The sequence below is a fragment of the Lithobates pipiens genome, unplaced genomic scaffold (assembly GCF_037356315.1).
Source record: "Lithobates pipiens isolate NorthernLeopardFrog02 unplaced genomic scaffold, aLitPip1_a1.2 Scaffold_27, whole genome shotgun sequence".
In the NCBI taxonomy this organism is placed as follows: Eukaryota; Metazoa; Chordata; class Amphibia; order Anura; family Ranidae; genus Lithobates; species Lithobates pipiens.
This window is the reverse complement of record NW_027507788.1, coordinates 132,774,775-132,798,621: the sequence shown is the minus strand read 5'-3', so window position 1 is coordinate 132,798,621 and position 23,847 is coordinate 132,774,775. Positions and strand designations below refer to the sequence as shown.

At 43.9% G+C, this 23,847-nt stretch overlaps 1 protein-coding gene across 5 annotated transcripts in view; it reads right to left on the bottom strand.

The window, feature by feature from the left end:
• Positions 1-11,018: 11,018 nt before the first annotated feature.
• LOC143934133 (modulator of macroautophagy TMEM150B-like) overlaps positions 11,019-23,847 on the bottom strand; it is a 65,385-nt gene continuing 52,556 nt past the window's right edge. For all 5 annotated transcript variants that reach the window (XM_077457478.1, XM_077457481.1, XM_077457479.1 and 2 more), the window contains 3 exons: positions 20,890-21,017; positions 20,027-20,204; positions 11,019-13,071 (listed from right to left, as the gene is read on the bottom strand). In XM_077457478.1, the coding sequence (XP_077313604.1) occupies positions 12,878-13,071; positions 20,027-20,204; positions 20,890-21,017 (500 nt within the window). In that variant the 3' untranslated portion in view covers positions 11,019-12,877. The remainder of the gene's footprint in view (positions 13,072-20,026; positions 20,205-20,889; positions 21,018-23,847) is intronic.

Sequence of the window (23,847 nt, the reverse complement as noted above, 5' to 3'; positions counted from 1 at the left end):
CGGCCACCTGTGGGATTTTGCACACGGTGTGAATGGTGAAGGTTTATAACAGAAGGAAAGGACTTTCTCACTTTCGGGAAGTTGTGGGACACTCTGTGTGACTTTACTTTTCTATATTCTCTCCAATGACATATATGGACAGTGTTTGTTGTTATAATAACATTTGAACTTTTTTTAGCGCATTTGGGATTTCCTTTAGCGTTACTAAATATTGTTATGTGGACTGTTAACCCATAGTATTATATGTAGCAGTAACAATCTAAATTTTTACTATGCGATTTTATATTTGTGTGCGATTTTTTGCGATTTTTATGCAATTTGATGCATGAATGGATAATTTATGTTGTGAATATTAAGTAGCGCTGTTACTGTTTGGTTTATTAATCAGACAGGGTTAATTTGTTGAGTTTTATATATATATTTTTTGTGATAACAGCAGCTGTAGGTACAAGATATACAAAATCCATTTAGCACCGGGTTCAGGGATAGTTTGTAATTTCTGAAATTTTGTTTGAAGAACAGACGATACATGTAGCATTTACTTACTGGAATCCATCTGCCCTTAGCTCCGGCACTCTCCAAATGACACCCTGGACTCCAGGCGGAAGCACAGCACCCCACCGGGAAAGCTGTGCTCCTCCTGAACTCCCTCGAGTACTCCTCACCTCTCCTCCTCAGAGGCGGCCATCTTGGACACGAGGCGGCCAGCTTCCACCATTTCTGTCGGCACATAGACAGCCTTGGGGCCTAAGGAGGCAGCCTGGCCCCCCCATCCGTGGACATCCTGGAGGCCATCTGGGCATGCAAAGACACTCCCACTACAAAAATTTATTATCTGGCGACTGATATTAGTCTCATCCGCCATAATCTAGACAAATTCATATCTCAGATATCAGAAGTAGATGATCGCATCTCGCAATTGGAAGACTCTACCAGATGTGACTCCCATGACCTTCATGCACTACAGCTACAGGTAAAGGCGCTCCAGGAAAAAGCGATCAATACAGAGAACCATCTCTAGTGTAACAACATTCACATTCTTGGCCCACCCGAGATGGCAGAAGGCCCCAGGCCCGCTGGAACTCACCGAGACACTACTGGACCTTCCCGCCAATGCCGCTTACCTTCGTGGTGGTACAGGCACATAGGAATCCACCTCAACACCTCCAGTTCCAAGGCCTTTTCTTCTCCATTTGCTTAATTATAGAGATCAGGACCATGTACTGGCAGCAGTTTGAGTGTAATAAGATCTGCACTACGAAAATTCCAAGATACTCCCCTTTCCTGACTACTCACCTGAGTTCACGGAGGTCCTGCAAGCGTCTATGGGATCAAGGTCTCAAGTTCAGCCTCCTGTATCCCAGCAAGCTTCGTGTGGTGGATGGTGACAGAGCCAGGTTCTTTGAAACCCCTGCTCTGCGACACAGCAAGTATTTGGGCTTCGCGACCCAAAGGTAATTTGGCTGTTTTTGGAGTTACTTACCTTGTTTTTTTTTGGTTGCCCATTTGAGCATCCCTTCCCTTGCCATGCTCCATTGTAAGCCCCTTTGGAGGACACCCCTCTATGCCGGGCTTGAGTTACAGCCTGTGCCCATGACGGAGCACATTGTTTGGAGCTGTGATTCCCTACAGTACCGTGTTTTTACTTCTGTTGTTTGATTGTTTACTGCCATAGTCTTTTACTGCTCCCCTATATGTTTGTCACCTAGATGTTTAGTAGAATTTCACGCAACAACTGTTAGCCATTTTCTGGTTCCTCCTTCTCCCCCCCCCCCCCCTCCTTCTCCAGACCTCTCATCCCAGAAGATCACCTGAACACTGATCTGACACATTGTGTAACTGAACCTTGCTACTGAACACAGCTACATTGTATTCTCCGGTTTAGTTTTTGAGGTTTTTGTTTTGGGGTATAGACCCCTCCCTATGTTTTTTATGGAGGTGTCAGGTACCGGCAAGATAAGCACCATGTGCTTAGGATGCTTTGTTCTCTATTTGTTTATTTTCGTATTGGCTCATACTCCTCTGCTGCTCATCCGGTGCTATCTTCCCTAAGGCCCGCCTATTATACTGTACCAGATTGATCATGGCTTCACATGATTGTGAGACAATATCTGTCCTCTCCTGGAATGTACTGGGTTTTAACTTTAAATTCAAGAGGGCGCTCTTATTCCAGTATGTCATCTCATAATCCCCACATTTTAATACTGAAAGAGATGCACCTGATGGGCAGTAACCTGATGGCCCTTAAAAAAATCATGGTTTCAGAAAAGCTTTCCATGCTTCTTAAGCCGCGTACACACGGGTGGACTGTATGGCCTACTTAGTCCGCCGAAACACATTTCAGCGGACAGTCCGCTCGTGTGTGGGCTTCAGCGGACTTTTTCAGCGTGCAGTCCGGCGTACTAAGTATTTCGGATTTTTCGAAATTCTGTCCGCCGTACTCGCATTTCGGCGGACAATCCGCCCGTGTGTATGCCAGTCTGCCGTACTTTTGAAATGAGCGGACTTTTCCCGCCCGGAGAAAAGTCCGCTCATTTCGAGCGGGTATCCAGGTATCCGACGTCTCCTTCGCGGGGCCCCGCCGCCTGGTATGGACTTAAAGGGGAACCCCAACGCCGAAAAAAATCGGCGTGGGGGTCCCCCCCAAGTCCACAACAGACCCTTGTCCGAGCACGCTACCCGGCCAGCCAGGAAAGGGGGGCGAGCGAGCGCCCCCCCTCCTGAGCCGTACCAGGCCGCGTGCCCTCAACATGGGGGGGTGCCTTGGGGAAGGGGGGGCCGCGCGGCCCCCCCACCCCAAAGCACCTTGTCCCCATGTTGATGAGGACAAGGGCCTCTTCCCGACAACCCTGGCCGTTGGTTGTCGGGGTCTGTGGGCGGGGGCTTATCGGAATCCGGGAGCCCCCTTTAATAAGGGGGCCCCCGGATACCGGCCCCCCACCCTATGTGAATGAGTATGGGGTACAATGTACCCCTACCCATTCACCTGTAAAATAAAAGTACAAAAAAAAACACAACACACGAGATAAAATACTTTATTGCACAGCTCCGGGGTCTTCCGTCTTTGGGGGTCTTCTCGCCGGACTCCTCCGCTATCTTCTTGTAGCTCTTTTGCTAGCGGAGGAGTCCGGCTTTCTTCCTCGCCGCCGGCCTCTTCTCCCGACTTCGGGGGTCTTGTCCCCCTCTTCGGTTCTTCTGCCGGGCCACCGCGCCTTCTTATAGCTCTTTTACAGGCGGTGGCCCGGTCTGCTGTCGCCGCCGCCGCCGCCGCCTTCCGTTCTTCTTCTTCTTCTTCTTCTTCTCCTTCTTCTCCAGGAGATGTTGACTCGACGATCTCTCCGGCCACAATGCCAGGGCCGCGCTGCGCGGCCACTTATATAGGAACAAGGGGCGGTGTCACATGGCTTTATGTCACATGGGTTGGTCACATGGGTTGATGTCACATGGGGACTATGACATCGTAAGGGGCGGGGTCACCATGTGACACCAACCCATGTGACAAAAAGCCATGTGACACCGCCCCTTGTCCCTATATAAGTGGCCGCGCAGCGCGGCCCTGGCATTGTGGCCGGAGAGAACGTCGAGTCAACATCTCCTGGAGAAGAAGGAGAAGAAGAAGAAGAAGAAGAACGGAAGAACGGAAGGCGGCGGCACCGCCTGTAAAAGAGCTATAAGAAGGTGCGGTGGCCCAGCAGAAGAACCGAAGAGGGGGACAAGACCCCCGAAGTCGGGAGAAGAGGCCGGCGGCGAGGAAGAAAGCCGGACTCCTCCGCTAGCAAAAGAGCTACAAGAAGATAGCGGAGGAGTCCGGCGAGAAGACCCCCGAAGATGGAAGACCCCCGGAGCTGTGCAATAAAGTATTTTATCTCGTGTGTTGTGTTTTTTTTTTGTACTTTTATTTTACAGGTGAATGGGTAGGGGTACATTGTACCCCATACTCATTCACATAGGGTGGGGGGCCGGTATCCGGGGGCCCCCTTATTAAAGGGGGCTCCCGGATTCCGATAAGCCCCCCGCCCGCAGACCCCGACAACCAACGGCCAGGGTTGTCGGGAAGAGGCCCTTGTCCTCATCAACATGGGGACAAGGTGCTTTGGGGTGGGGGGGCCGCGCGGCCCCCCTTCCCCAAGGCACCCCCCCATGTTGAGGGCACGCGGCCTGGTACGGCTCAGGAGGGGGGGCGCTCGCTCGCCCCCCTTTCCTGGCCGGCCGGGTAGCGTGCTCGGACAAGGGTCTGTTGTGGACTTGGGGGGGAACCCCACGCCGATTTTTTTCGGCGTTGGGGTTCCCCTTTAAGTCCATACCAGGCGGCGGGGCCAGCTACGTCTCTTTCGCGGGCCCCGCCTACCTGGAGACGCGCTCCAAATGAGCAGACTTTCCTCCGCGTGTGTGGGCGAGTCCGTTCATTTCAAAAGTAGGGCGGATAGTACGGCGGACTTAGTACGCCGTATTAGTCCACTCAAAAAGTGGTGTGTTGGCAAGTAGCCCGTTCGGAAAGTCTGACGGACAGTCTGGCGTACTTTTCCGCCAGACTAAGTACGTCATACAGTCTGCTCGTGTGTACGCGGCATTACTCTACTTATGCTATAGGGGTTTGTGTGTTGATAAACAAGTCTCTTACCAGTATAGTTGAAGCAGTCCACAGGGATCCCCAAGGAAAATGTTATACTTGTGCTTACATTATGGCATCAACGCTATGTCATTGTTGGTATATACAGTATCTCACAAAAGTGAGTACACCCCTCACATTTTTGTAAATATTTTATTATATCTTTTCCTGTGACAACACTGAAGAAATTACACTTTGCTACAATGACATGCATTTCTGACATGGGGGGAGGAAGGGTACCTACCTTTAGACAATGTGTTTATAGTGAGGTCAATAATAGGACCAACCAAGCTCCTTATAGAACTCTATTGGAGGGCCATCAGGGCCTGAGTCCTTGCCCGTGGCTAGGGACTAGATTACTTTAAGAACCTCCTTTGAGGTAATTTGGTGAACTAAGTGGGACCTCTCAGTATCTGAGAGCTAGACTAGGGCTATCGGATCTAGGAGAGATTCTAATAGTTCAGGGCTCAGATCAGAGGGTAATGTAGATGTGTACAGGTTTTGATAATAGCTCTGAAATTCCTTTAAGTGTCCTCTGAAGAGGAGACAGCCTCACTCAGGGAACAGGTAAATTCAGGGATTAAGGTGAGAGGGGTGTCATGTTGTGACATGATCGCCAACAGTCTGCCATTCATATCCTCCTGTTTAAAGAATCGTTGTTTGGAATTGTATAATTCAAATCCTGTAACCTCCACTAAGTGAGGATGTAAGTTACGCTTGTAGGCCAGCAAGAGGTAAAAGTTGGATTACGAATGGTCCAGCCCATATTGGCGGAAGGTAATCGTAGTAAACAAACTGTGGTATCAGCCTGGCTCACTTTAACCTCCTTAATGGCAGAAATATAATGTTGAAATGGGAAGGAATACCGCGCTAGCTTGTACACCCTAACAGCAGCAGCTCAACAATGTGAGATATACACAAAAAAACAAAACAAAATACAGAAAAAAGCTGCGCAAATAAAATTAAATTATAATCTCTTTAACCCTCTTTTGCATGGAGTTCAACAGAGCTTCACAGGTTGCCACTGGAGTCCTCTTCCACTCCTCCATGATCACATCACGGAGCTGCTCCACCTTCCGTATGAGGATGCCCCACAGATGCTCAATAGGGTTTATGTCTGCAGACATGCTTGGCTAGTCCATCACCTTTACCCTCAGCTTCTTTAGGAAAGGCAGTGGTCATCTTGGAGGTGTGTTTGGGGTCGTTATCATGTTGGAATACTGCTCTGTGGCCCAGTCTCCGAAGGGAGGGGATCATGCTCTGCTTCAGTATGTCATAGTACATGTTGGCATTCATTACAGTAAAGGGGTTCTTTACTGTAAGAGCGCCAAGGATGTGGAATTCCCTTCCACAGGCGGTGGTCTCAGTGGGGGGCATCGATAGTTTCAAGAAACTATTAGATAAGCACCTGAATGACCGCAACATACAGGGATATACAAGGTAATACTGACATATAATCACACACATAGGTTGGACTTGATGGACTTGGGTCTTTTTTTGACCTCACCTACTATGTAACTATGTAACTAACTATGACATTTAGCCCGTATGTACTAGGCCTAAGCTGAAAGCATGGGAGAACCTCTTCCTGGCCCTCCTGGGCCCCATTACCTTATTAAAATGAAGATTCTCCCCAAATTTTATTATTTGTTTTGCAACTCCCCACAATGGTTTCCTAATTTATTTTTAATCAGTTACATTTGGTACAATTTGGTACAAATGATCTACCCTTATGCGACCCACCTCGCAGGGAGGTTTAGCGCTTCCAGATTGCCACAAATACTTCATTGCCACTCAATTGGGTACTGCAGCTTGGTGGCTAAATCCGGATATGTCCAAATTCAGCTACAGTACTGGAGGCTGCTGTGGTGCATTCTGTGGAGGCCATTAAATATCTACTCCTCCATGCACCTAAATCTCTTTATGACCTAACCCACTTTTTGTGTACAACCCTCCGGGTGTTGGAGAGTCTGCCTTGCATGCAAGGGTTATCCACGGGCTGCGGTCTCTCCAAATGCCCCCTTATGGAATAACCCCTCCTTGTCGCACTTTTTTAAGCTTCCTGATCCTAAAGTCTGGACCATATTTAGTATCTGATATCTGATGTCAGACCTTTCACTACACTCTCTGGGCTATTTCATGTCTCATCTCATGTCCACTCTTCACACCTTTTTAGATATTTGCAGTTGTTCCATGCTTTCAGAAGTCAGTTCCCCCCTGGTGTAATCCAACTAGTACAGCCTGATCTGGAGACGGTACTGCGCTATGAAGGTCTGTAAATTCTTTATGCACATCTCCTCCATGTGTCTTACCCGAGCTATCAGTGCTTTCCCAGAGCTGGTCTTGTAATGCTCCTGAGCAGGGCCCTGAAGTATTAGAAAGACATGTGGGATTTCCTGTTGAAAATTCTAGTCTCCTTACGAGACTGCCTCATACGGCTTAAGATTGTCCATAGGACATGCTCATGCTTTATCGGCTGAATAAAATGAGGCCTTCCCTTCCATAGCAATGTTAATGCTGTGGCCATCTCCCTAGCAATTTTATCCAAATATTTTGTTCCAGCCCTTTAATCAGCATGTACTGAGCACAGGCACTCCCTGTGGTAAACTTGCTTGCAGCCACTTCCATAATTCCATCACATAGAGTGTGTCTGCTGGGTCTGGTTGAGAATCTAGTACCTAGGGTGGCAAAGAGGAGCCTGATTGGTCTCCTTTTATTTTATGCTAGGAAGGCACCTTTAGCACCCTCCCTTTCCATCTGGAAACAGCAGGTTAATAATGTCCTGCACCTCTACAAGAACACCTATTTTCAGAGGTTGCCCAAAATAATATGACAAAATCTGGGCAAAATGTTTGGCAGAACCTTATAATGCAATGGATGTCTAATGTTTCAGACAGAATCCCCTGTTATTTTCAACTGTTAGCCTCTAGGCTGTATTAGGGTCACACTAGGAATGTGGGTTGACACACCATTGCCAACTAATTAAACACAAGCCTTACTAGTTAGCAATTTTCACAGTTACAGTCCCTCAGGTTGTCTTGATTATTTCATTTTACCGCAGTGTCTCCATGATGCCCCTGCGTGGGTATGCTTCCCGGGACTGTCTCATGTTATTTGTGTTACTGTTATACTGTCTAATATAGTTTCCTATCTATTTACCAATGCTAGCAGTATAAGGATTAAAAATAGTTAATTGAGGGAGTGAAGTTCCACCTTAAAGCCTGGCTCCAGGAATTAGACAAAATGCACCCTGGCAGTGCCTACAACCCTCACAAGGGTTATTAGTTATGTCTAGGTATGTCAGATTAAGGAGTTAGCCCTTGTACACACGGTTGGACATTCCGACAACAAAATCCGTCAGATTTTTTCAGACGGATTTTGTCCGATACTGGTGTTGCATACACACGGTAGGACAAAGTTGTCGGAAAATCCGATCGTTCAGAACGTGATGACGTTCATTCGTTAGGATGGGACTACGTTCAGGCTAGTAGCCAATAGCTTTGGTCTCTTAATTTGATCTGAGCATGCGTGGCACTTTGTCCGATCGGAATTCTCTACACACAATCGGACAAAGTCTGATCGGATCATGTTGTCGGAAAATTTTATAGCCAAGCTCTCAAACTTTGTCTGTCGGATATTTTCCGACGGAAACAGTCCGATGGAGCCCACACACTGTCGGGTTATCCGACAACATGGTCCGATCGGACATTTTCCGTCGGAATATCCGACTGTGTGTATAAGGGCTAATACCTTCCCTATTCTCCACTCTGGCTGCTCTCTATCTATGCGACCGGTCCAGTGCTACCTTACATTTCACGCTATGACACAGGGAGACCACCCAAAGACTGGAGTGCCGGAGGGAGAGGTGGAGAGGACCAGACCCTGCTGGAGCAGTGATACACCAGCTATCACAGCTTCTTCTACCTTGCCAGACCCAAAGAACATGTAACGCTTGTATTTTTTTTTTGGGGGGGGGGGGGGGGGGTTTAGCCATTGCAAGGGTAGAGTTTGTCTAATTCCTAGAACAAAAAGAACATTCACATATAAAACACTTCTGGATGTGTAGGACACATATCCCCTTCCACGTTCTGTGGTTCCTTCCACCAGCCCCTACACCACTGCATGACACAGTAATACTTCTGAAGCCAGCGCCATCTTTAGGGAAGCCCGCTGATGCTGATTCAAACCCTACTTACGCATTTCTACTATTGCAATCCTCTTTGCTTCCTGTGTGCTTGCCTCGTTACAGTATGAACAACGCCTTTGACATAGCTAGTCACATGGGGTTTTAGGAAGAGATGTGTCACTTACCTAATGGACGAGCCCGGAATGCAGGGAGCGGCCCCTCGTATCCCCTGGCTAATGAACCCCTGGAGATGGTAACAGGAATTCAAAAGTTCAGAGGGCACAAGTGCCTGGCAGATGGAGACCGGTCCAGATAAGCAGCAGGATACCGACAGCGAGTAGGAAGGGCTGGTGGTACTTGGCTCGTGTAGACAGGCACAAGTGGGTAGACTGGCAGGCCGATGGACGTCAGCAAGGATGGCAGTCACAGGAAATCCAACGGGTAGGCAGGAACAGCAGAGTCGGGTGCAGGCCGGGTCAGCAGGAAACAGTCAGCGTGGTACAAGAGGATGAGGCAGAGACGTGGTCAGACAGGCAGAAGTCGTAGGCAGGCAGCAACGGATCAAGGTCAAGAACTAGCCGCGTATCAGGAACAAAGGTAACGGGTACAGGTATAGAATAGCAGGATCACAGAACACGCTGTAGACTGGACAGCAAGAATGGGATGGAGCAAGGGCCTTAAGAAGTCCTTAGGGCGCCAAAACGGTTGCACGACGGGTCAGCGTGCCCCCGCGAGTGGACGTGCGCCCGTTCGTGACCCCGCGTGCATGCGTGCGCTCGTTCATGTCGACGTGGGTGCGTTCGTTCGCTTTAGCGCGCGTCAAGGGGAAACGACGGGTTCTCAACACCAGGCTTCTGCGGGTAAGTCTCCCGTGTACGACCGGAATGCCAGGATGATCGTGACAAGATGACACTTTCATGAGACAACTGCAATGCCGGGCAGTGAGGATTACATCACTACAGCACATCGCTATACACTTTCATGGCACACAGACTGACAGTCTCATTCCATAAATAAGAATTTAAATGCATATGCGCAAATTACATAATCAGACAAAGTACAGGGAAAAATCTCCTAAACAAAGCATCTCACAAAGGCTTTAAAGCAACCTATGTGCAAGTCTCAATTTAAGGTTTTGAATGCAGATATGTAAAGAGATACAGTGATGGAAAAAATATTTGATCCCTGTGACAGAACCCACTGTCACTGTGTGTTTTAGAAGGGGCTGTGGGCTCGCCTCCTACCCACAGACTATGGCCCAGCAGAGAACATGATATTTGGAGGGCTATTTGCCGTCTCCCACTACCTGGAGAAGATGCCACCTCCAGATATTTGTGTCGGTTTGTTCATTGGAACCGGGTGAACGCAGGATCTGTGGCTGGGCTTGTGGAGTCGTTCCTGGCTACCTAAAGCTATTGGCCCGTCTGGGTTAAATATATACTTTTATTCCACAATGTACTTTTAGCTGATAAAGACATATACAAAATGGTACTGAGATAATGTAATGTAATGCTACATCCCTTCTTCCCCCCCCCCCCCCTCTTATTGCTGTGTTTAATTGTGTTGGGTCATGGCATATAGACAAAAGGTCTGGACTGGAGACACGTCCCAGCAGGGGATGTGTAAGGAGGGGCTGCCTGCTTATCATAATCCCTTTATGTGTTTCAACTGTAGTTGTTTGAATATACAAGTGTTGAGTTTCCATTGGTTCTTCGTTCTCCCCTACCCCCTCTATGACAAGGCTAAGGGGAGTGCCTCTAACTGTGTTTAAAGTGTATGTTTGAAACTTAAATAAATCAGTGCAGCGCTTAAAGGCACCTATCTCAATAGGTGAAAAATGTGTATATCTGACAAACAGACAAATAATAATAATAAAAAAGTCCACAAAATGTTTGGAAACAGTCCCAAAATTAATCAATCCAGTGCATCTGGAGCTTTGTTAAAGTCCTCAGATGGCATTCAAGGCTAAATATCTCGCTACGTTCTCAGACTTCAAAGCTTCTTGAAAATGGATTATAGGCAAGTAGAGAAGGTAAATACTCTTACCAGATAGTTTGGACACATCATCTGTATAGTAGCGTGTCTTACGAGCTTATGGGGGGGCTCCAGCCACTCACCCCTAAACACCGGCCAGATGGTATTTTCCTCTTGGGATTCCTTACGATATCCAGATGGGGAAGATGAATAGAGTTTCCGTACCAAGATTTGCTGTAGAACCTGGTGCCAGAAGTCTCGTGAAGGTTCATCATAAAAGGGACAAAACATAAAAAACGCCTCGCATGGTGAAATACAACCAATGATGGTTTATTGAAAAAATTCTGATAGACAGAACTGAAAAAATATATTTAAAATCACGTGATACATAAAAACAAAAATAATTGCAATGTGGGGAGCAAACAACTGCTGGGCCAACTTGTTGGCGTTTTGCCTAAGGTTAATGTTAAAGAATCTATGCCGTGTTTTTTGTCACCTCTGGGCTTCCATTTATTACAAAATATTAAAGATAAAATTTGAAATGGTGATTTCATAGATATTTTATCACTTTTACCTTCTAGCAGAGATTCCTTTTTCCAAGCCGATAAGAGTGATAAATGCGATGAAGATCGTCGCAAGAATATTCCTAAATCCTTTTTCTAATTGGTTGCAGGGTTTTTGTATTTTTTCTAGTGTGCTTTGTGAGCGCTATCCAGATAGGAACCCTGGTCTTTTTCAGCATATTGATATTATCCAAGAAGCGTACAAATGTTTTTCGGATTTTGCATGGTTTACATATGATAAAGCCTTTTGTCACCAAATTTTCTATCTATCCTGGTTTACAGTGGGGTTTGAAAGATGTCGGTTTTGTGGCTTAACCTTTTCCTTCCACAGAAACCGAATCCTCCCAGATTGAGTACAGGTAATGTTCTTCCTACATCCACGGTTCCTTATAAGAAAGGTATATGTTTTTATTTTAATGATAATCAGTGCAAATTGCCCTCTACATTGTTTCACGGGGCGGCTGAACTGAGAAATGCCGTTGTAAACGTTGTAAAGTAAAAAAATAATGCATTTTTTCTAAATTGGTGCTCTATTTTTGTTTATAGCGCAAAAAATAAAAACCGCAGGGGTGATCAAATACCACCAAAAGAAAGCTCTATTTGTTGGAAAAAAAGGACGCCAATTTTGTTTGGGAGCCACGTCGCACGACCGTGCAATTGTCAGTTAAAGTAACGCAGTGCCGAATCGCAAAAAGTTGTCTGGTCTTTGACCAGCAAAATGGTCCGGTCTGTAAGTGGTTAATAAAGATATTTATAATCCAATAATATATGCCGTGGCCAAATCTTATCCAATAAAATAATTTTATTAGTTAAAGTTGGTGTATTGAGTTTTCATTTTTGTCCAAGCATTACTGCCTGTGATCCCATATACTGTCTCGGGGGGCTGTCAGCCTCCCTACTAATCCTACTAATGCTCCTGCATTGTGCAATGAGCAGAAAGGCTGGGTACTTGACTAAACTGTTCTGCTTAACTGCAGAACGTCAGAGTGAGGGTCCAGACCTTGTTGTATTGTCTGGCAGATGTTCCTAGATCACTAGAGTGAATGGAATTATACATTTTTAGGCGGAAGAAACCATTCACATATATGTATTTCTTTATATGTATAACTGTGTAGTTATCTATTTGCATGGTGTTTACCTTTAATAAATCAGAGAGCAAATCACAGTTGTTAACAATGCAATCAAAATAATAAATAATTATTTGGTTATTCCAAGTTGATAAAATCTGATGTCAGAAGCACTGTACAATCCTCAGATATTTTTTTTTTTTGGATTCACAAAGTATATGGACAAAGCTTGTCTTAAATTGGGAGGGAGATACAAATTAAACAGTCAAAAAGCCATACCATTTTATGCAATTTTAAAAACACATTTTTGTAAAAAAAAATGTAAAAAAAATAGTCTTGGATTGAAATGTATGGGACACAGAAAAATCACAGAAAAATACTGAAATTTGTAGAGCCTCTGGCTGTAATTGAGGCATGCTTTGGCTGATATCCAAATGGAATGATAATCCTGATTAATCCCAGTAGATGAATGCCCCTGGATTTCTCCAAATACATTCCGGAAAGGCACTTTAGTTCTACAGCAGGTACATCCAAATCCTTACGTAGTCAGTGTGACAGTGGAAATTTGCATTTCATTAGGAATGGCTGTCCTTTTCTTAACGTGGAAGAAGAGTCCATCAATGTACCAAAATTCAACAGCGAACAGTCCGAACAATACAAATAAAGACATGGCCACAACCCATTCACATATAGCAGCTATCGATGGCAATTTGAATGCAGCACACACAATCACTGTTAGTCCTTGTTAAGGAAAAATAACCCTGATAATGGAAATGCACATGTGGACATGTGTATTCATTTTGTAAACTGTGCCACTTCATTGTACAGACCACATGTGGTGGTCATCGAACCGGGGAGGGCTGTGGGAAGAAAACAAACAACAAGCCCTCTTATGTTAAGGACAGATCATTTCTGTGAACTAAAGTTTACCATGTAAAGTGTGCCCTGGGGCCTCTCTACTTTAGAGCTGCATGATTCTGGCCAAAATGAGAATCATGATTTTTTTGCTTAGAATAAAAGATCACGATTCTCACAACGTAAAATCTTTCACATTATACAAAAAAAGCGGGGTAACTTTGCTGGTTCATTTTATTTCTTTTAAACATTAACCGGTTCCCGACTGGCGCACGCCGATGTACGTCGGCAGAATGGCACAGGCAGGCATAATGGCGTACAGGTACGTCCAATCTTTAATGCCGCCCTGCCATCGGTCGCGGGTCCTGTGGACTCGATCGCCGCGGGCATACCCGCGATCGTCTCACGGGGCGGCTGAACGGAGAAATGTCGTTGTTAGCAGAATTTCCCTGTTCTGCCTAGCAACTAGTGACTCTAATCTCTGCTCCATGTGATTGGAGCAGAGATCAGTGTTCACTAAATGAAAGCCCAACCCCCCACAGTTAGTAACACACCCATAGGAACACTTAACCCCTACACTGCCACCCACTGGTTAACCCCTTCACTGCCAGTGTCATTTACACAGTAATCACTGCATTTATATAGCAGTGATTGCTGTATAAATGACAATGGTCCCAAAAATGTGTCCAAAATGTCCGATGTGTCTGCCATAATGTTGCAGTCACAATAAAAATCGCTGATTGCTGCCATTACTAGTAAAAAAAAAAATTATTAATAAAAATGCCATAAAACTATCCCCTATTTTGTAAACGCTATAACTTTTGCGCAAACCAATCAATAATCAATTATTGCGATTTTTTTTTACCAAAAATATGTAGAAGAATACGTATCGGCCTAAACTGAGGGAAAAAAATGTTTTTTATATATTTTTGGGGGATATTTATTATAACAAAAAGTAAAAAATAATGCGTTTTTTTTTTCAAAATTGTCGCTCTATTTTTGTTTATAGCGCAAAAAATAAAAAACGCAGAGGTGATCAAATACCACCAAAAGAAAGCTCTATTTGTGGGGAAAAAAAGGATGCCAATTTTGTTTGGGAGCCACGTCGCATAACCACACAATTGTCAGTTAAAGCGACGTCGCAAAAAGTGGTCTAGTCTTTGACCAACAAAATGGTCCGGGGCTGAAGTGGTTAAAGTAAGTTTTTTCAAAAAATATTGCATTTGAAAGACCGCTGTGCAAATGCAGTGTGAAATAAAATATTGCAACAACCACCATTTTATTCTCTAGGGTGTCTACTAAAACAATATATGTAATGTTTGGGGGTTCTAAGTAATTTTCTAGCTAAAAAAAGATTTTAACTTGAAACCAACAAATGTCAGAAAAAGGTTTAGTGTTTAAGTGCTTAAACTTTTTTCACTTACACACAAAGTTTATTCCATTGACAAATTGTTACAATGTTTATACTTAAGTTCAGCTGATAAATAATTTTTTGATTCTTGGCAGACAGCTCAGTTTTTCTCTTCCTTTCTTTTGATGGCTGTGGCTTCAGAAGAGCAGAGAGAATTCTTTGCATAGAAAGAATTGTGAAACATTTTAGTCAAGATCGCGATAATGATTCTTGACGATTAATTGTGCAGCTCTATTTGGTGGGCATTGTTAAAGGAGGGTGGTCCTAAAGAACATGAAATACTTTATGACTATGAATATTAGATACTTGGGAATACTACTTTATTCTTTATTGTGGATTATTTGTTTATATGCTATATTGTGCTGAGAAAACCCTGTCACTACATTATACTGTGTTATGTTAATTTTATTACTATATATTATTTTTTTTTGTTTTGTAACCCTTGTTGTAACTAACTCTGCTAAAAATCTCAATAAAAACATTTGAAAAGAAAGAACATGAAATATTGTGGCACACCTTTTTCACATTTTCCAGTATCAGCTCTATTTGGTCACATGACAAGTTAGAGCAGCAAATAAAATATGTGTTGCTTGATGCTGTGATTTTATTGCAGGTCTATATGGGGATCATGAAGCTATATCATTGTTTTGGATACAAAAGTGATGAGAAAATCTAAAAATTTTAGTTGTCACAGGAGCAAGTGAGTGAAGGGATTTTTTTCAATGCGTGAACCTGCTCCAGTAATAACTGTTCAAGAGGGGATATCCCTAGGTTTGGGGAGATCTGATCTGACTTCCTGTTCTGTCTATTAGACAAGGGAAAACATTGGTAAAGGGAAATTGCCCTCACAGGACACAGACAATAAACACATTCTTGTGTTTTTAGAGCCTCCCACTGACCACCAATGCTGGGGGTTATTATTAGTGTCTATCACTGTCCACCAATGCAGAAGGGTTATTATCACTGCCTCCCACTGTCCACAAATGCTGGGGGTTATTATCACTGCCTGTCACTGTCCACCAATTCAGGGGTGGGTTATTACCATTGCCTGTCACTGTTCACTGATGCAGGGGGGTTATTATCACTGCCTGTCACTGTTCACCAATTCTAGGGGTTATTATCACTGCCTGCCACTGTCCACCAATGCAGGGGGTTATTATCACTGCTTGTCACTGTCCAAAAATACTGGGGGTTATTATTACATCCTGCCACTATCCACCAATGCAGGGGGTTATTATCACTGCTTGCCACTGACCAGTAATCCTGAGGGGTTATTATCACTGCCTGCCACTGTCCACCAATGCAGGGGGGTCATTATCACTGATTGTGACTGTTCAAAAATGCTGGGGCTTATTATCACTGCCTGCCACTGTCTACCAATGCTGTTGGCTATTATTACTGCCTGTCACTGTCCACCGATGCAGGGGGGTCATTATTACTGCCTGTCACTGTCCACCAATGCTGGGGGGGGGGGGTCATTATCACTGCCTGTCACTGTCCATCAATGCTGGGGGTTATTATCATTGTCTGCCACTGTCCACCAATGCAGGGGGTTATTATCACTGTTTGTCACTGTCCAAAAATACTGGGATGTTATTATCACTGCCTGCCAATGTTCACCGATGCAGGGAGTTATTATCACCACCTGACACTGACCACCAATGCTGGGGGTTATTATCACTGCCTGCCACTGTTCACCAATGCTGGGGGGAGCTTGATAGGTGATTTATAAGCTCTCCGCCTTAAAGCGGAGTCCCCCAATTATTATTTTTTTAAATACACGGCCATAATTGTGTTTGGTTTCAGTGAAACATTTAGATACTGTCATTAATCTCATTGTTTTAGGTTATGTTTAAATCATTTAAAACTGACCAGATCTGAGAAGCAGGCAGGGTTCATCTCTGCTGTGGGCATCTGAAGCCCTCACCCAGCATTCACCTCCCGATCTCGCACCTGTGCAGTAATGCCACTGCACGGCGCTCGGTCTTCCTGGCAGGTTGCCATAGCAATGGCGGCTTCGACTGAAGTTCCCACCCCTTTGCTATAGCAACCTGTCAAGAAGAGGACATCCCCAAAGGAAATAATGTGAGATTTTGTCACTAGGTGATTTCCATGGATCCCTAAGATAGATGACCAGTCTCCCAGGAGTCCATGGAAATCGGCATACCGTATATACTCGAGTATAAGCCGAGATTTTCAGCCTCTTTTTTGAGGCTGAAAGTGCCCCCCTCGGCTTATACTCGAGTCATCGCCGTCTGACTGCTCGATCAGCGTATCGAGCAGACAGACGGCGGACATACTACAATTTGAAAGCCGCGCCTCCTTCTCCGCCTCCGCCTGTGATAGGCGGAACACTGAATTTCCCAGCAGCCTGTGTTCCGCCTATCACGGACATCGTCTCATCCTCGTCCGTAGTACGAGGATGAGACGATATCGGTGATAGGCGGAACACAGGCTGCTGGGAAATTCAGTGTTCCGCCTATCACAGGCGGAGGCGGAGGCGGGGCTTTTGAATTTTAGAATGGCCGCCGAGGCGATCCTGGCAAGGCACGGGACGGAGGCAAGGCAAGGCACGGCACGGGACGGGACGGAGGCAAGGCACGACACGACACGGGACGGAGGCAAGGAGGCAAGGCACGGCACGGGACGGAGGCAAGGAGGCAAGGCACGGCACGGGACGGAGGCAAGGAGGCAAGGCACGGGACGGAGGCTCGGGACACAGGTAGGCTGGACACACACACACACACACACACACACACACACACACACACACACACACACACACACACACACGGACACACACACATGGACACACACACACAGGGATGGATGGATGGAGACACACACACACAGGGATGGATGGATGGATGGAGACACACACACACAGGGATGGATGGAGACACACACACACAGGGATGGATGGATGGAGACACACACACACACAGGGATGGATGGATGGATGGACACACACACACACAGGGATGGATGGATGGATGGACACACACACACACAGGGATGGATGGATGGATGGACACACACACACACAGGGATGGACGGACACACAGGGACGGACACACACACAGGGATGGACAGGCATGTCTCACCCTCGGCTTATACACGAGTCAATAAGTTTGCCAGTTTTTTTGGGGGTAAATTGGGGGCCTCGGCTTATATTCGGGTCGGCCTATACTCGAGTATATACGGTAAATGTTGCAGAAGATAAAGAAAGGTATTTACAGAGAAAAAATAATAATTATTGCCATTTATTAAAGCATTCAGGATGGGCATGACAATAATTGGATTTAAACAGGAAATGGTAGAACTCCACTTTAATGACCCTGTTTATGTTCCACCCATATTTAGGGTGTAACATTAAACATGGTGTCGTTCCACAGCCCCTGTTTTCATACAGTACAGGCCTAGGGTTGGAATTACAATTTGCAGGAGCCAATGCATTAAACCCGCAATCACTAATTGCTCCAGTGCAAAATATTATTTTATAATTTTTATTTATTTTTTGCAATATAGATGCATTTATTTATTTATTTTTGAAAATGTTGAAAATGCCTTCAAATCCACTTATTACCATCTTTATATATTTGTAAAACAAATTAGAAAAAAATAATAAGCCTTTATTCTTTTTCTAATTCGTTTTACAAATATATAAAAATGGTAATAAGTGGATTAATCACGCTCTTTATCTAACTTCACAGTAACCACATCTATGGCAGATTACTAGTTTGATGCTGCAAAATTTACCTTATAGTATTCTACACTTCAAAATGTAATTCTATCCTTGCCACACATCTGTCCAACCCCTGTAATGATGCAGATCCTGTTAAGCACAAGGTGTTTTTTTTCTCTGCTGGGAAACAAGAGGCAGCTGATTGACTGGCTAGTAAAGTTCTTCTAAAAGGTAATTGAGTCCTGATCATTCTTAATATGCACAATGATTTGTACTAATAGAAATAACTAATTTGTTAAACCACACACTACAGTGCCTAAAGTATTCATACCCTTTACAATTATCCACATTTTGTCATGTTACAACCAAAAACGTAAATTTATTTTTATTGGGATTCTATGTGATAGACCAACGCAAAGTGGCACATAATTGTGAAGTGGAAGGAAAATGATAAATGGTTTTCACATTTTTTTACAAATAAATATCTGAAAAGTGTGGTGTTCATTTGTATTCAGCCCCCTGAGTCAATACTTTGTAGAACCGCCTTTCACTACAATTACAGCTACAAGTCTTTTTGGGGATGTCTCTAACCAGCTTTGCACATCTAGAGAGTGACATTTTTGCCCATTCTTCTTTGCAAAATAGCTCAAGCTCTGTCAGATTGAATGGAGAGCGTCTGTGAGCAGCAATTTTCAAGTCTTGCCACAGATTCTCAATGGATTTAGGTCTTTGACTGGGCCATTCCAACACATTAATATCCTTTGATCTAAACCATTCCATTGTAGCTCTGGCTGTATGTTTGGGGTTGTTGTCCTGCTGGAAGTTGAATCTCTAACCCAGTCTCAAGTCTTTTTGCAGACTCTAACAGGTTTTCGTCTAATATTTCCCTGTATTTGGCTACATCCATCTTCTCATCAACTCTGACCAGCTTTCCTGTCCCTGCTGAAGAAAATCATCCCTACAACATGATACTGCCACCACAATGTTTCACAGGATGATGTCTTCAGGGTGATGTGCAGTGTTAGTTTTTTGCCACAAAGCATTTTGCTTTTAGGCCAAAAAGTAGAATTTGACCAGAGCACCTTCTTCCACGTGTTTGCTGTGTCCTCCACATGGTTTCTCGCAAACTGCAAACGGGACTTCTTATGGCTTTCTTTCAACAATGGCTTTCTTCTTGCCACTCCATAAAGGCCAGTTTTGTGGAGTGCATGACTAATAGTTGTCCTGTGGACAGATTCTCCTATCTGAGCTGTGGATCTCTGCAGCTCCGCCAGAGTTAAACATTTTGAAAACCATTTATCATTTTCCTTCCACTTCACACTTATGCGCCACTTTGTGTTGGTCTATCACATAAAATCCCAATAAAATACATTTACGCCTTTTAGTTGTAACAAGACAAATTGTGTAAAATTTCAAGTGCCGTGAATACCCTTTCAAGGCACTGTAGCTGACTTTGTAGCTAACAATCTGCTTATAGGCTTTTTCTTTTGGCTTGCTGCTTGGATAGTCTCTGTGGTTGATTATGACAGATAGGTAAAGGAAAATGAAAGGGCAACTTCGATGATCAAGAAAAGTATGAAGTGGGTGGGAGGCATCTTGAATGCATGGATTACACTGCCACCAAAATCTTACGGACATTTGTTACATTCCTTATACATGCTAAGAAACATAAAAGATACAATTATTTGATTGATTTTCTGCATTTACACTTATTAACCTGATGTTTTAAAGGATACTTGCTATAATAAATATGCTGGTGGCGGCACAGAGGATGACTCGAACTGGACCAATCCAGCTTCCACCATGTCTTGGCTTTACCTTGTAGGTTAATACTATTTGCAGCCAGAAATAAATGTTACCAACGATAAATGCCAATAAAGCTCCAACCAGATGTGTTTCAATTTGGTTGGATTGCTGTGGAGAAAACACATATACCATCCATATCAATGCTTTATCATTGCTGTATACTAGCTAACAATCCCAAATCATTTCCCAGAATGGGTATTGTTCTCTCCTAATAAATCCTGTTCCTATGGCATACCTTCCAATTTTATGAGATGGAAAAGAGGGACAAATTACAACACAAACTATGTAGGCATATGGCATAGTCCTACAATGTTTCCACTAATAATGACCATGAGGATTAATATATATATAAAAAAAAATTATTGGCTTAAACCAAAATTTGTTATTTTCATCACTACATTTCCTTTCTTTTGGCTTTTAAAAATAACAAATAGAAACATTTAAAGTTTAGATATAAGGCTTAGTTCAGTAAAATAACCTTTTGATACATTGGGTCAAAAAAGGGACAACTGAGGTAGAAAGAGGGACAGAGGGATTTAGTTCCAAAAAAGGGACAGTTCTGCAAAATAAGGGACCTTTGGGAGCTATGAAATGTGGATAGACATACCTCTAACCATGCCCACCCATCTGGTATTAGCTATCTGACTGACTGCTATGGGCACTTTTCTTTATGCAAACTTTTATTTTAAAAATATAAACTCACTTGCATGCATGTGTTGATAATCAGATTGGGTAATTATGTTCTGTTTTAAAACAGAGAAATAGCACTTTTAAAAGCTTAATATAGACCAACCTGGAAATTGCCGACCAGAGATGTTCCTAAAGCACATAACAATCCCATTGCAAGACTGGCAGAGTTTACAGAAGAGTGGCATTGATAGTCCCTGATTTGTTGAAAGCGCATGACAACGGTCCATACCACTAAGACAACAATAAGAACATGTTTAGGTCATTGCTTCTTTGTATGTTACACTTTTTTCAATTATCTCTGAAAAGGTACCAGTAGCGCATGACAACGGTCCATACCACTAAGACAACAATAAGAACATGTTTAGGTCATTGCTTCTTTGTATGTTACACTTTTTTTCAATTATCTCTGAAAAGGTACCAGTATTGCATTAGTGGGGTGTGCTCAGGGCTTGTTTAATGCATAGAAATCAAATAGGAAAAAAATCTAAAAAAGCTAATTTTCCTAAGCAGTACCCTGAAACTTTTGTCTTGATTTCCTCCTGAAAAACGGCAGTGCACCTGCTGCCATGTAAATGGTGAATGTGCCTAGGCACCCCTGTTCTGTTGTCTAATAGCTGTATCTATGCAGTGTAAAATCATCTGAGGCCCTCTGACTGCTAATCTCATGAGATTTGGCAATATCACTCCTTTTCAGCTTGCTGGAGAGAAAGCTGTACCTGGGAAGCTGCCAAGTACTCCCTGCTTCCGCTTCATTTATGCTATGGATCTGTGCTTCCTCAACCTCCTCTGCTGCATCTTGACCATTACCCCACAAGTTATCAGATCATAAGTCATCATGCGGGGTACACCTCTGATATAAGGAACAAAACCTTGCCTTCACAAAGGTGGGCACCTCCACACAGAGGAGGCATGGAACAATGCGGGGTAAGTTCTTGCCTGCTCAGTAGATGGTTTTAAAAAAGAGTTAGATGCATTCCTAAATGCACAAAATATAACTGGATAATAATATTTGTAGGTAATGACACCAGAGATTGTCGATCCAGGGAATATAAGATTGCCTACTGGGGGATCAGGATTTTTTTCCCCCCACTGGAACAAAATGGACCATGTGTTATAGTTTTTTTTTTTGCCTTCTTCTGTATCAACTGTGGGTATGGGATTACATATACATGGAGGTTTTCTATTTATTTATTTTTTTCTCTTTGGTTGGACAAGATGAAATTGTGTCTTTTTCCAACATGACTAACTATGTAACTCGGTAACCAGGAAAAAGATCAGCAGCAGAGGGTCTACTGGCACTGCTGGGGACTGGGTCTTTTCTCTCTGCCTGCTCTTTGGTGGCACAGCTTCCACAGGCCAGGTCCTTGTTTTTTGAGGGTTTCTTTTGTGAAATAGGACTAGATACCCTTAAGCTTCGTACACACGATCGGATTGTTTGCCAAAAAACTTTTGAATTTTGTGGGGGGGGGGTTAGCCCAAACTTGTCTTGCATACACACAATTGTTGGCCAACAACAAATGTAGTGACTACGTTGTTTTTCAGCTCTTTGGTGCCAAAGTGTTAGTAGAAGTTTGGTAAGTGTTGATTCGCACTTTTCATTTCGCTCTTTTCATTTCACGCTTTTCATTTCACGCTTTTAATTTCGCATTTTTAATTTTGCACTTTTCAGTTCGTTTCTGAGCGGCCGTTTGTCAACCAGCCATGTTGCGCAATTGGAGGAGATAACGTATTATTTATTATTGGCCTTGGAGTTATTGCTTTGACATTTCTTTTTTTTGGTTGAATAATGATTTCATTTGGTATATTTTCTATATTTTTGGATGCATAGAATGCACTTTTTGGTTACGTTCTATTGGCAGATAGCATGTCTAATTGTATTTGAATAATATGAAGAAGAAGATGGAGAAGAAGAAGATGGAGGAAGAAGAACACCGAAGGAAGACCAGAAGAAAGAAGATGGAAGAATTACTAAAGAATGTGTCAAAAACCGTCTCTTGTGTTTTTTATCCCTTTTGACATTTTTTTTGTGAAATGGTAGGGGTACGTACCCCATTACCAATTCACACAGGGGGGGCAGGATCTGGGGTTCCCCTTGTTAAAGGGGGCTTCCAGATTCTGATAAGCCCCCCCGCCCGCAGATGCCCACAACCACCAGGCAAGGGTTGTGGGGATGAGGCCCTTCTCCCCATCAACATGGGGACAAGGTGATTTGGGGCGCAACCCCAAAGCACCCTCCCAATGTTGAGGGCATGTGGCCTGTTATGGTTCAGGAGGGGGGGCGCTCTCTCGTCCCCCCTCTTTTCCTGTGGCCTGCCAGGTTACGTGCTCGGATAAGGGTCTGGTATGGAATTTTGGGGGGGCCCCACGCTATTTTTTTTTTTTAATTTGCGCGGGGGTTCCCCTTAAAATCCATACCAGACCTGAAGAGTCTGGTATGGATTTTGAGGGGGACCCCCATGCATTTTTTTTTATTTTGGTTTGGGGTTCCTCTGTGGGGAAATTCCATGCCATTTTTATCAATGAACTTTTATGTGTATTGTCGAACCAACAATTCATTATAGCCGTGAGTAGTTTTAATGACTTTTTTCCTTTAGAAATATCATTTTGCTGTCAGACTGTTCTAAACACGGGAAACATCCGCCCCTTTACAGGCATACTATAGACACCCCCCCCCCCCCCCAGGTACGAAATTTAAAGGAATATTACACTTTCATTGTTTCACTTTAAGCAAAAAAAAAGCATTATAATATTATTCTTGATATCACTAGTAAAAAAAAGCCTTTGAAAATTAGTTTGCAATAACTCCATCAGTATCACCAGCAAAGCAGCTTCATTATTATCCCATTAACCACCTTAAGGACCAAGCCTCTTTCTGAGATTTCTTGTTTACAAGTTAAAAACAGGTTTTATTGCTAGAAAAGTACTTAGAACCCTCAAACAGCGAGCAGGAGAGACTGAGATGTTACTTGCAAAGTAGGAGGGAGGCTGCAGCCAGGAGGGCTGCCAGAGTCCACACAGGACTGACTGGGATCAGTAGTCCACCTCATTACAGCTAGCACTA